Below are 12,544 nucleotides of genomic sequence, written 5' to 3' on the forward strand. Positions count from 1 at the left end.
ACCAAGAACGGAGCTACCATTAGAAGGTAAAGACAAACAAACAAACCAAAAAAGGAAACACAGGTGTCACCATCTAAGGCTAATTTCACAACTGAAATGAGGGCGTCGACGCCGATTTTTGCGCAGATCACAGAGCTACACTGCCATTCAGTTCAAAATCGTGGTAACTCGCCCTTTCCATTGATTAAGTCACTGGTTTTAATAGACTGGCGGAAAGACTTTTCAACTGAACCTTCTCGGCGAGAAATGTGCATTTTCCTATTAGCATAGCCAAAAAGAGCCGGATAATAAAAATCCTAAGGGGAACAATGATGGGACTGGGCTGCCCTCTACGTCCTTTTACAGGTGCAATGTTTGCTGCCGAATGCGAATTATACAACAGATTATGAATCCAACTCGATGGATGCAAAAACAGCACCACGGGTATCCTCCTGTACACTGCAAGAGAGTGAAAGATCTTTGCACGGGCTATGCTCCGAGCCTCCAAGCACGACGTACAGAGCTGGAAATCTCATGACAGATCCAACAGCACGCTGAATACGGAGTTCGCTATGAGGGCATGCCACTGCCAGCGTTCACCTGAAAATTGCAAGGATAGCAGCAGACAGCAATCGAGTTCTCCTAGACGGGAACTTTGAGCGTGAGCTCGTCAGGTGCGAGAGCAAGCAGGGGGATCGTAGACTGCTCGCGGCCATGGGTGTCGGCAGGGGGGTGCAAAAGAGGCACTTGCCCCCAGCTACACCAAGTAATGGAGTGTTTACTTGCTGTAATGTACGAGCGTAGCGTTAATAAACAACACTGTGGAACTTGTGACCTTTAAGGACAGAAAGATTTCTTGTGATTTTTTTCATTCTTCTACATGATGTCCCTTGGACGCTGTGGAGTCTCACTTTGTTTCAACCAACTTCGCACCCACCCCCCACCCCAAAGACAAAATGCTGCCGACACCCATGCTAGCGACCAAGTACTTAGAATGTTGTTCCCTGAATTTAGATTATTTTCTTCGAGTTACCATCGTCTCGTCCCCGATCGTTTCGATGTAAGGCTCCGGCGCAATGCCTTCGCTGAAATGCGACCGCGTAAAACCTGCGCGCACTAGCTTCACAACGCCACAGCCGCTGTGGACCTCGGAGCGCTCACTGTGCACAATAATACAATCCGCGTTGCTCCTAGCCTCTGCGCACATCTCTCCCCCTCCCTCCCTCCCCCTCTATCTAACACACACACACACACACACACACACACACACACACACACACACACACACACACACACACACACACACACACACACACACACACACACACACACACACACACACACACACACACACACACACACACACGCACGCACACGCACGCACACACGCACACACACTCTCTCTCTCTCTCTACCGTCATCAAATGAGTGTTGCGTAAAAGTGAAAGGAGGGCACACGCGGACATATGCAATGAGGAACGAACTGGGAGGAAGAAGTCTCGGGACGATTGACACAACGGTGTCAGAGGCCTGCGGGCGCACACCAGGGAAAGTGACTCACCGAGAGAGGAAGGCATTATCCCGTGACGTCTTCATCAGCAAGACGGCTCAGTGCCATCACTGAACACAGAAACACGCCGTGTGATCGTCAGTGCACGTCCACCGCTGCAGCGCAACTGTTTTGTCCGGACCGTCCGCCTCCGAAATGGGAGGGGATGAAGAAGGCTGTATTGATGTCAACGCAAGCGCACACACAAGCACGAAACTGCCTTACTCCCGAAGCAGTGCTGGGTAGACCAAAGTTAGCGACTAGGGACCCTAACCTATGAAATATTAGCAACCTTGCTGAGCGAAACACGGATGGCTCTTCAACTGTGGGAGTACCATCGCAGCCAAGATGTTTCTGGTGATCACATATTTATAAACGCACGGCTAAAAACAGCAGAGCTTACGTTCCGCTAAAATCCACGTGCAAAAAGGAAAGGATCGACCACGCTTACTGACAACTTTAGGGGGTGACGTCATCAGACTTTAGGCCACGAAATGGTAGTCGTCCTTGAAATTGTCGAAATGAAAGCTGCTGATGCAGGTCTGTCAGTGGAATACGCACAGGACACGATGCAAAATTAACAGACGGAGCTCCTTCTTCGGTAACACCAGCAGCAGAGCACTGAAAGACCCGTCTACCCTTGCAGCGCGCAACTTGTCGAAGGTCCACGAGGGCGATGAACGAGGTCCTGCAGAGAGGCCATCAAGTCTCGCAGGCCGCAAAAGCCTGCACTGCACAACCTTCGTCAATCCTCGGGCAAATTTCGCCCCTGAGAACAATCGGGTTCCAACATCACACGACGACGCACGATCTTGTTCACTTGGACGAAAACGCGCCGGAGTCGGACTGCTCGTCGGGGACTCGCCGGGCGTGCACAGGGAATGAAGAGGAGCAGCGACGGGACTTGTCGACGCACCGGCGATGAACTGCAGAGCGAGGAAGCGCCGATGCTTCTCCTCTGCGAGCGAGCAGGGTCCCGAGGAGGAAAGAGAGGGAGAAAGCCCGGGTGCCAAGCGCTCCCTGCCCACACGCGAAGTCACAAAATCTGCCACCAGCCGAGAAGTGGGAGGGGGAACAGAGGAGCGGGACCAGCGACGGGGCTCCGGAATGCTCAAAATCTGAAACGGTACCGCGCCGCTGCTCGCTTCGGTAGACACGCCTACGGTGGCAGCCCGCGCAGAGGCGACAACACGCGCACGAAGGGCGACAGACGCGGCTGAGCTTCCCACACGCGCCGCCTCGCACCACGTCGTTGCAGGGAACCGGGGACGGCGGTAGGAGCGAGCGCCTACGGACGGCGGGTGCGAAGCCGCCGCAGCTGCTGGGGGCCCACGACGAGAGGAGCACGAGGAGCCGCGCACAGGCAGCGACAGAGGACCAGGCGTCGGCAACAACGCGGCGGGGAGCGGCGCTAGCGGCATATGGGTCGGCCGGCCGCCCGGCTTCTTCGCTGGAGCCGAAATAGGACAACGCGGCCCGCTCTCGCCGCCGCGACTTGACGCCTGCAGCTGGGGCTAGGCCCGGTTCAGCCGCGAACCCCCGGAGGAGGAAGGGAGAGCGAGGAATGCCGCGCGGGCCATCCTCGAGACGGCGACGCGCCGGCTACCGCGCCACGCGGGTGCGGCCCACGTGGCGAGGGGGCTTTTCGTCAAAGGAACGCCGTTTCGCGCCGACTACGCCCTGGCAGGCCCACTACTGGCCCTCAGATCAGCAGCGTGAACGATGCTGATGGCAATGGACCGAGCACAAAGGCAGGAGGAGGGCGGCCACTGGAGGACCTCGGACTATCCGATTGTCTGTGGAGACGGGCTCAGCCTATTTTGGCAAGAGAGAGAGCATCGGTGTACAGTGCAGTGGTCGAGAAGCAAGGCCTGCGAGCTCGATGCAGCGGCGACTGGCACAATTTCGCGACCGTTTCAAAACCGCAAAGTCTAACAATGGATGAGGTATTCAGGCTGTTTCGGCTGACCTCCAAACAAGTGGACCGAAAGAAAACATTTCGGGCAGCAGTATCCACTCATAGGCCTAATGGTCTAGAACTTCGCTCTCGGTAGTTGGCAACGGAGTCCTATGAAAAACCAGCCGCTTCCAAACCAGAATTCGGGGACGTACAATAGTACCGTAGCCGTGGTAGCAAAATAGTAACGTCAATTTATCCGCACCCTATCGTCGAAAACGTCAGTGGATCGTACACAAGGAAGTAAACCACTTAAAGAAAACGAACGCGTGCTGCCTGCACACAGCAATCTAGTTATTTCGAACACACTTTTTTTTTTGTTCTTTTCCATCCGATGCTATTTGAACAGCGCCATAAATCGAACTGATTCCCGGTCTCACCTCGAGTAGGAAGCGCCCAGATTCGACTGAATTTCGTTCATACCAATCAGCCGATGATTTGGCTTGGATTTAGGCCTAAAGCGCTCACACACATGAGTGATTAAAAATCATCGTAGTCTGAAGCTCAGAGGGTCAGGCCTGACAGCTAGACTGCACACATTCACATACCGAAAAAACTGCCCTCACGTCACGAAAAGGAAGCGTCGAAAATGTTGATTAAAGAGAGCTGTACTGCGAGAGCATGTGCGCGCGCAAAACAATTATGCCATTCACTTTGAGCTTCCAACTACAGTGCTCGGCTTAAGCAATAACCAGAAAACCTAGCACAGCACAAGAAACCTGAGGCCACAGTCACATCACGTGAAAAGCACCCTCGTTCTGTTCTGCCTCTTCAGCTGGCGTATCCAGACCCCCTTAGTCACGAGTCGCAGTTTATCTATCAAATCAAGCCACATGATCGCAGCCATCAAGGCTGCAAAGCACTTCCATACTTCGAGCTGAACTGAAATACGCGACGAGAGCTCAGCACTACTGCAGAATGAAACTTAATTTATGCATGGTAAACGCGCGGCAGCGCGTAGCGTATGCGATGTACTGGTGAGCCACGGCCCAATACGCCGTCGGGCGAGCGCAGAGCTATTGAGATCTCAAGATCGACTTGCATTAAACACGACTTTGAAACATCGTTTCCTCTGCGTGCGAGAAAGTAGACAAATTAAAGAGGTAACAGGCGGCCCGGGCGGAACAGAGGATAAGGGGCCGCTTTAGGGGGAAAACTGTGTAACGGTGTCTCGAACAAGAAAGAGGAACAAGAAAACTCTACGCGGAAAAAAAGTAACCGAAGCCGATTTTTACGACCGAAATGTCTGAGGAATACCTGCTTCAAACGGGACAGCCGCCCTGAGCGACTAGTAAAACCACCCCTCGAGGAGGGCGTACTTCCTTGTTATTTCCGACTAATCACAGACGGGAGCAAAAAGTTCGTAAATGCGGCTGGCGTGGCGATACGAGTGTGGGAACTCCTGGAGTACCGAGACCATGTACCGTATACACGCGTGTAACGGCTGCACCCCGAACTTTAGAAAGAAAATTGGGAAAAAAAGACTTTTAAAAAATTTCCCGAGTAAACGCCGCACCATGAGTTTCAGGAAGTTGGGCAGTGCCGTCTACTGTGCGGTGCAAGAAATACGGAACGTTTTGTGGTTACTGCCGCCAGGTGGGGCCCAAAAATCAAGTGAAAGCTAAAATGAAGCGTAAGGTTAGAAGTAGAATTGCCAATAGGAATTAAGAACAAAATATCTGAGGAAAAAAAAAAAAAGTCGAGCATGGGGGCAGCGGCCACCACCTCCGTTACAAAGGGGGCGCTCCTAGCCGCAGCGATGCCCGCCCGTTACAAAGGGTGAGGCCAGCAAATCCAATCCAATCCATGTCTGTTCGCTCCTCCGTTTTTCCTCGACCGCCCGAAGCATATCAAGCGACCAGGGGCGAATCTTGCGACGCGTTCGCTACTCGTCCTAGACATATTGGTTTCACCGCGCTAACACATTGAACGACAGAAAAGACAAACACCACGGAGCGCGAATCTGTCTTTTCTGTCGTTCAATGTGTTAGCGCGGTGAAACCAATATGAATAACCAACTAGGCCCAATTCTCGCCATTTTAGTCGTCCTAGACAGCTTCAGGGGGCACCTGACAGAGAGCGTGCGGCAACAGCTCCGCGCATCTAACACGGACTTGGCCGTCATACCTGGAGGCATGACCGGCATGCTTCAGCCGCTGGACATCTCCGTAAACCGCCCTTTTAAGTGTGGATTTCGCCGTGCGTACAGTGAGTGGATGGCAACGGCCCTCCACCAGAAGACTCCAACCGGCCGACTGAAACGGGCATCGCTTGTGGCCGTTTGCCACTGCAGATACTCGAAGTGTGAGCCACGGTTTCGTTCGAGACTGTGGAAAAAAGTTTCAAGGTGACAGGGATATCAAACAGGCTGGTATCAAACAGGCTGGGCGGTACGGAGGATGACCTCACCTGGGACAAGGACGAGCCTGAAGTCCCGATGAGTTCGGAGGAGGAGGAGGACGACGACGAGGAGAGATGTTTTGGACACGGGACGAGCCTGAAATCCCGACGAGTGTAGCGGAGGAGGACGAGGAGTTTTTTGACAATAATAAAGGCAGGTACCACCGCAAATAATTTTTTTCGCTGTCTTTTTTCTCATGTAATCGCCGCACCCCCTGATTTTCACCCCAATCTCAGGAAAAAAAAAAAATGCGGCCATTACACGCGTGTATACGGTATATAGGGTGGCGAAAAATGGCATGTCATTCGAACGCCGCTGCTTTCCCTCGCGTCTATACAAGCATGCGCCACGATATGCGAGAGGAAAGCCACGGCGGCGGTTCTCACATTTTGACAAAGCTAGCCGTAAGCCAACTGGCCAGAGGGACGCAATGACACCGACCTCTCGCTCCTGCGGATCCTGCGGCAGGTCGGCCGGGTCCGGCAGCTCCGGGAGGCGTGAGTGCTGCCGGTCGTAGACACATCGATGCAGTTGCTCATCCAGAAGCCGGAAGTTGTCGTACGAACGCCGCAGCGTCCAGCTACGCTCGCGGCTGGTCACCTGGACTGCCCACCAGGTCGCGGGCGCCACACCGCCTAAGTTCTCGCTTGTTCCTTGCTGTTGCTGCTGGACCTGCTGTTGCTGCTGCTGAGTCTGTTGCTGCTGAGCCTGTTGCTGCTGAGCCTGTTGCTGCTGAGCCTGTTGCTGCTGCTGAATCGGAGGAGTCTGCGGTTGTGGCTGCTGCTGGTTGGTGGGCTGTTCGCGGTTCTCCTTGTCCGCCTCGTCGTGGCCTCGCCCGGCAGCGCTCCACTCCACCAGGGACATCTGCGCGAAGAACACCACAAGATTACCAGCTCGCATGAGAAATGAGAAACTCTAGCAGGTTCCCGCATACCAGAACCTTACGAGGAATGGAGCACCTATCCATGAATAGGCAGCACGAAGATAATCAGTAGAAGCGGTAACCCTTGTCCGGCCGAATAAGGGCCGGCATTAGCCTTGGGAGTGCAAAGCGCTCCTGCTGGAGCTAGTTCAGAGCTCTAGAAGTCTCGCTATAGTATGCATTTGCAACGACAAAATGCAGATGTGACACTAATGTGGCTGCCGGGGCGTCACCCTCTCACCAGCCAAATGACTAAAATGTCGGAAGCGTTAACCATCGAAAAGCGTAACCAGAACTTCCGGTGTACTAAGACCCAATACAATGCATGGCAAGCAAAATTAAACTGCCTTAAATTAAGCGCGGGTAGTAACCAGAACCTCAAAATGTGCAATAAAAAAAAAAGAAAGGGGGGGGGGGGGGGGGGGGGAATGCGCGGAAAGCCTCAACACAGCCCTGACCATAGAGTTCCTTGCACTACCTAGAGGGAAAGCTGAGGGCGCTGCACTTCAGCCACCATGGGCGCGCTAAGAATCATGGGCCGGTGTGCTACTTGTTGCGGGACAGTCGGTTTTTCTCGGGTACGTGGAGTGGCGTTACTGCGATGTTTCTTTTTCGTCATCATCGTCATCTGAAGGTGCGTACATAGACCGCGAAAGCCATAGTAGCGAAGGCGCAAAAGCAGACGTCGCCAATAAATGGTTTCTGTTTCCCGAAATGCCACTAAGAACTTCCTTAAGTGATTGCACAACCATAAATATTTTCTTAACGTTTTTTTATTTCAAAGTTTGTGTATTAGGTGCGAAATATTGGTATTTGTGCTGCTCAAAACTAAGCCAATAGGAGAAAGAGCCATCGCTTATATTGGATAAATCTCACACTGACATGCTGTTTCTCTCTCTTTTTACAATTTATAGTCACAATATTTAATCTTAGGACATAATTTACGGTAGAACAACGTTTATCTTTGCATTAGTTTTGGCCAAAAGTTGTAGTTCTGCACTCGGTAGCTCTCCAGCCCATGATGCTTTGAGCGCCCATGGTGGCTGAACTGGCCGTCTGGAAACTCCATGTAAACTCCCATAGACGGCAGCACAGCTTTCCCTCTAGATAAGAGTAAGAAACTCTATGACCCTGACACCTGCGAAGCGAGCACAGAAAAAAAAAACATCTCCTTCCATCAAGAGCTGTCCACCACGGCACACATGAAATATCAGCCTGTAGTGGTGTTACTCCTCCTCACCGCGACAAATCAGACGGACAATCATGCGCTATGTATTAGCCAACTTCTCGGCGAGTTAATAGTAATTAACAAAGCAATTCAGCCAGGAATTATCTCCACTTAATACGAGTGTTAAGCGATTTCTTTAGTTAATTGGTCAGGGACATGTGGAACATAATACTTTAGACGGCGTTTGCCATATCTGGTGCTTGTTTTAAGTAGTAGACAGCGATCCCGAGTACAAAGATCGTGAACAGAGCCATAACGTATACAAAACTATTTCGTCCAGATATAATTCGACACAACGGTTTCAATCCGCCGGTGGTTAAAGTCAGGAATCAGTAATAATAACAATAATAATTGGTTCACAGGAACGGAAAGGCGCAGTATCTGTCACACTTGCTCTGTGGACACCTGAACCGCGCCGTAAGAAAAGAGAGTGAAAGTGGAAAGATAGAAAGGGGTGCCGTAGTGGAGGGCTCCGGAGTAATTTCGACCACCTGGGGATCTTTAACGAGCACTGACATCGCACAGCACACGGACGCCACTTCGTTTCAGGAATCAGTAAAAATTGAAAAACACGGCAATATGGAGTCATAGGTACCATACATTACAAATTTAAGGTTTGATTTTAGTATAACCGCTGACCTCCTTTCTTCAAAAGGTTCAGCGAAATTGACAGCAACATATATGTATAGCGCAACGCAAAACACTGTAGGCTAAGGCGTGCACAAGTTTGCTTACGAATCAGCCAGCAGGTCTTAATAAAATGCAGAAAGCAAGCGACTTTTCGGAGTTAGCACCGCACAAAGGCCAAGTACCTATTCCAGGAAGTCTAGGTATTTGACCGTTGAAACAGGCATAATCGGAGAAAATTTACAATATGCACAATTTGGTCGTTGAAGAAAATTGTTAACTCATGAGAAATTGGTTTTAAACAATTATGAAAACATACCAACTACGTCTTATTATATGACGTCTCTCACGTGCGTGGAGCACGACGACGCGGCCCGCTGGTCTGATCGGACATCAGACATTTCCCGATTTAGGAGCCTATAGGATTCAAGGGACCTCAGTAAGATCCTGAGGGTATGTGACCATATATATGAACGCTGGCTCAACTTATCTCATGGTGTGCAACAAGCATCAAGTAGAACTAGAAGCACACGTCACGAAGCAATGTGAGTCGTGCACTGCTTCAAGGTTCTGTACAAGCGTGGTGCTGTGCACCATAGCGCACTGATTCGCTATCAAGCGTGGACCAGGATAAGCTGGCCACCGGAGTGCTGTATGTGATGCTGAGTGCGACAGTATACCGTCTTTGCCAAAAGTAACCAGGCTGCATGGTTTGCTTGTCGCTTGTATTCTAAAGCCAACATGTATTCCCTGAGGTTTACAACTTGAAGTGAGGACAGCAGCTCGCCTTTACTTTGCACAGATTTACAGCCTCAGAAGGGGTACGAACTCTCTGCCACCCGACTGAGAAGCGGAACACGCAGTCTGGTTACTTCTGGCAAAGACGGTACATGAGTAAAATAAGCCCCTTCAGTGCAGTGTTCTTTTCGCAGCCGTCCAACCTGGAGCGACCTTGGAGCCACAGGACATGCGGAGTAACAGAGCGGCGGAAGACACAGTCAGACGCCGCCCGCTCTACAGATGGCGGAGTGACGGTTCAAAGCCACGACAATGTACCGCGGCAGGGATCGACAGCAGAGTTGTAACCCTTCTCCAATCATGTATTTTCTCTACAGTCTTCCTTTTTTCCCTCATGTGGGATACCAAAGAGAACTTGATTGAAGAACGAGGTCTTTTCGCAGTTCGGCATATAAGGTGCACAACTTATTACACGACACACGTTAACATAAGCATCGAGTCTCTTCGTGTAAGCAAAGGCGTTAGTTGTTATATAGGGGGAATGGCATCGGCGAAAGACCACACAGATTAATAGGTCGAGAAGACGCACACCGCTGAAATGTTGTGCCTTTCTCCTCCTCTGCGTGCTCTTCGGCCAGCGCTGTGCCTTTTAGTGAATGCCAACTTGCACAACCGCCAACGCGTTGTTACGGGCCTGCCACGAGGGATAAGCCAAAATATGGCGTAAGCATTCGCGGATTTATTCAACAGTGCGAGAGGCGGCGACCTGAACAGCCGCATTAAATATCTGGGCGTGCATGACAGACTTCCAAAAGGGATTAGGACGTCGCCGCCACGGGATGACGCTAACTGCAACCTTACAACTCTACACGTGTGCGGGTGGAAATGCGGACAAGCGTGACTGGCTTGAGAACCAGAATCGCCGACATTGGGTAAAAATATCGCTGGCGCTTCTAGGCCTTCGCGAACGCTGAAGAGGCTACATAGGGCCCTTTTCTTTTTTTCTTTTTCATCCATCCCCATGCCGTTCAAGCAGCTCGACAGACGCATCAGTACCTCGGCCAGCCACAGCGTTTACACTCTGCTCGTATATCCGCCTTTAGAATCCCGTGTCCTTGGCGTGAAACGCTGTAGCGTAGCACCAGCCACAAGGTGGTGAAAACATCAATGCGGCGCCATGTAAACTAGACAGGCGTGCGGCGCCAGCCAGGGCAAGTTTCTGCGTAAGCTGCCGAGGGAATAGCGGAAGGAGTGGCGATATCGCAGTTCCTATGGCAACCCTCCACGCACTTTTCGACGCGTGCGCAAGTTTCCGTTCCCATGCAGGCAAGTGACCCGTAACAGTGAGCTACGCGCAACGCGTTGAGTAGGGCGTCGGCATTCATTCGGGGGAACCGCCGGAAACGTTCCAATATCAGCAAGTCCCGCCTCTCCATTCATGACGCGGGGCCCGCGAAAGCCCAATGCGTACAGCGCGTCCCTTTTTACTACGGTATGCAAAGGTGGTAGTGGAATCGTTGCGAGCGAAATAAGCAGGGCTTCGCCAGCGCCCCCTGAGATTCGTCGACTGTTCCGTCTGCCGCGTAGCCGGTATGCAGATATATGAACGAGAGCCAAGTCCGGTTCTTTTAGCGCGCATGGTTACTCGAGCGTGCAGAGTGTGCGTTTGCAAGAACTGCGACACGTGCTCGCGCTGCGACAAGAAAGTTGCTGTCCTAGCAATAATGCACGGACAGCAGCACGTAGGCCTGAGACCATGGCGTTTACCGGGTCACCGGTTCGATACCCACAGCGGTGCCTGCATTTTGAATGGATGCGATAGAAATAAAGGGCGAGATTCCGCAGGGTTAAACTTCGGTGCACGTTCACGTTGGAGTAAAAAAATAAAAATAATGATACGTCAGGAAGCAGTGGAAATTGGGGGAAATTCTCCACGTTGTACCCAAGAGCTGCTCCCTCGGCTCCGACACAGCACATTCAACTGGACCCGCGTGTTACTGCGCGTAGCCCTATCAACGCTGGCGATTTCAAGGAACATCTTGCGACCAGCAAGACGTTCGCAAAGCTCAGAGGAGACGCACAGAAGCCGTGCTGGGCAGGATGGTACCACGGCGCGGTGGGAACGCGGATTCCCACACAACGCACGCGATGACAGGTCTGCACGATTCCTGTCACGGGGACGGCTTCGTGCCCCGCCGCTCGCATCACGGCGGAACCGAAACTTAATCAGCCGCAACAGCAGCGGTTCGCTCCCGGCTGGTGCCAGAGAGCCAGCCGGGTGGATGGATGGCCAGTCGGCCTGCCAGGGTTCTGGTCTGGACAATAGAAGAGCTGGCATGCCACAGGAGAACCGCATTACCACCCCTCAAACGATAGACAAACCAAAAGAAAAACGAAACAAAAGCGCCAGAGCAAGAGCAGATACCAACAGAGAAAGAGAGAGAGAGCAACGGAAGAGGGAAACGGAGAGAACGAAGGATCGGTGGTCCGGTGACCTTGAGCCACCGTGGCCCCCTTTCCGGCACGGCCTTCGCGAGAGAGGAGCGTCGATCGGTTCCGCCTAACATCTGCGCCGCCGCCACAGCAGCCTGCCCGCTCACTTTATAATAATAATAAAAAATAATAAAAACGGCCGGCACGCGTGCTGTTCGAAGGGCTGCGAGCCCATCCACCCTCCCTTGCCACCCCCTTTTGTTTCCACGCATCCCCCGCGCAGCCAGTTCCTCCACTGCTTTTTGGCTCGCCGCTCCACCACCCGTCAGGAGTTATGCACGAGCGGACGAGAGGCGCTCCTAATTGCCGCCTCATCAATCCCCCGCTCCATTATTAGAGGGCCCAGCTCTCGCGCGAGATGCCATCGGGAAATGCGGCGCGCGAGCCCCGCTGTCCCGATCTTACCGAGATGTAGGCGGAAGTGGCGGCGTTTCCTTCCGGATGGGGCTGTTCCGGAGCTATCACCATGCAGTCGGAAATGACGCTCCGGGGCTGCGCAGTTATACCCACTGAGACGCCGAACCAAGAAAATAGCACCACTTTACTCGCGTTGCCTCCATTCCCGTCTCCCTCCCTCCCTTCGGCCGGGCGCACGACAGAGCATCGAGGGCCTTTATCGTCTGCACCCCCTTTTGCTCCCTTGAAATCCA

The 12,544-nt window shown here is 52.4% G+C and overlaps 1 protein-coding gene across 4 annotated transcripts in view; it reads right to left on the reverse strand.

Moving 5' to 3' along the window:
* Positions 1 to 12,544, reverse strand: part of CdGAPr (GTPase-activating protein CdGAPr) — a 236,132-nt gene that overhangs the window by 43,647 nt on the left and 179,941 nt on the right. For 3 of the 4 annotated variants that reach the window (XM_084606870.1, XM_084606871.1, XM_084606872.1), the window contains one exon: positions 6,328 to 6,750. In XM_084606870.1, the coding sequence (XP_084462996.1) occupies positions 6,328 to 6,750 (423 nt within the window). Of the gene's footprint in view, positions 1 to 1,540; positions 1,704 to 6,327; positions 6,751 to 12,544 lie in introns of those variants that run through there. The other variant, XM_084606873.1, reaches the window with a different exon arrangement.

Source organism: Amblyomma maculatum, chromosome 6 (assembly GCF_055883805.1).
Source record: "Amblyomma maculatum isolate TAMU_Amacu chromosome 6, ASM5588380v1, whole genome shotgun sequence".
Classification (NCBI taxonomy): domain Eukaryota; kingdom Metazoa; phylum Arthropoda; class Arachnida; order Ixodida; family Ixodidae; genus Amblyomma; species Amblyomma maculatum.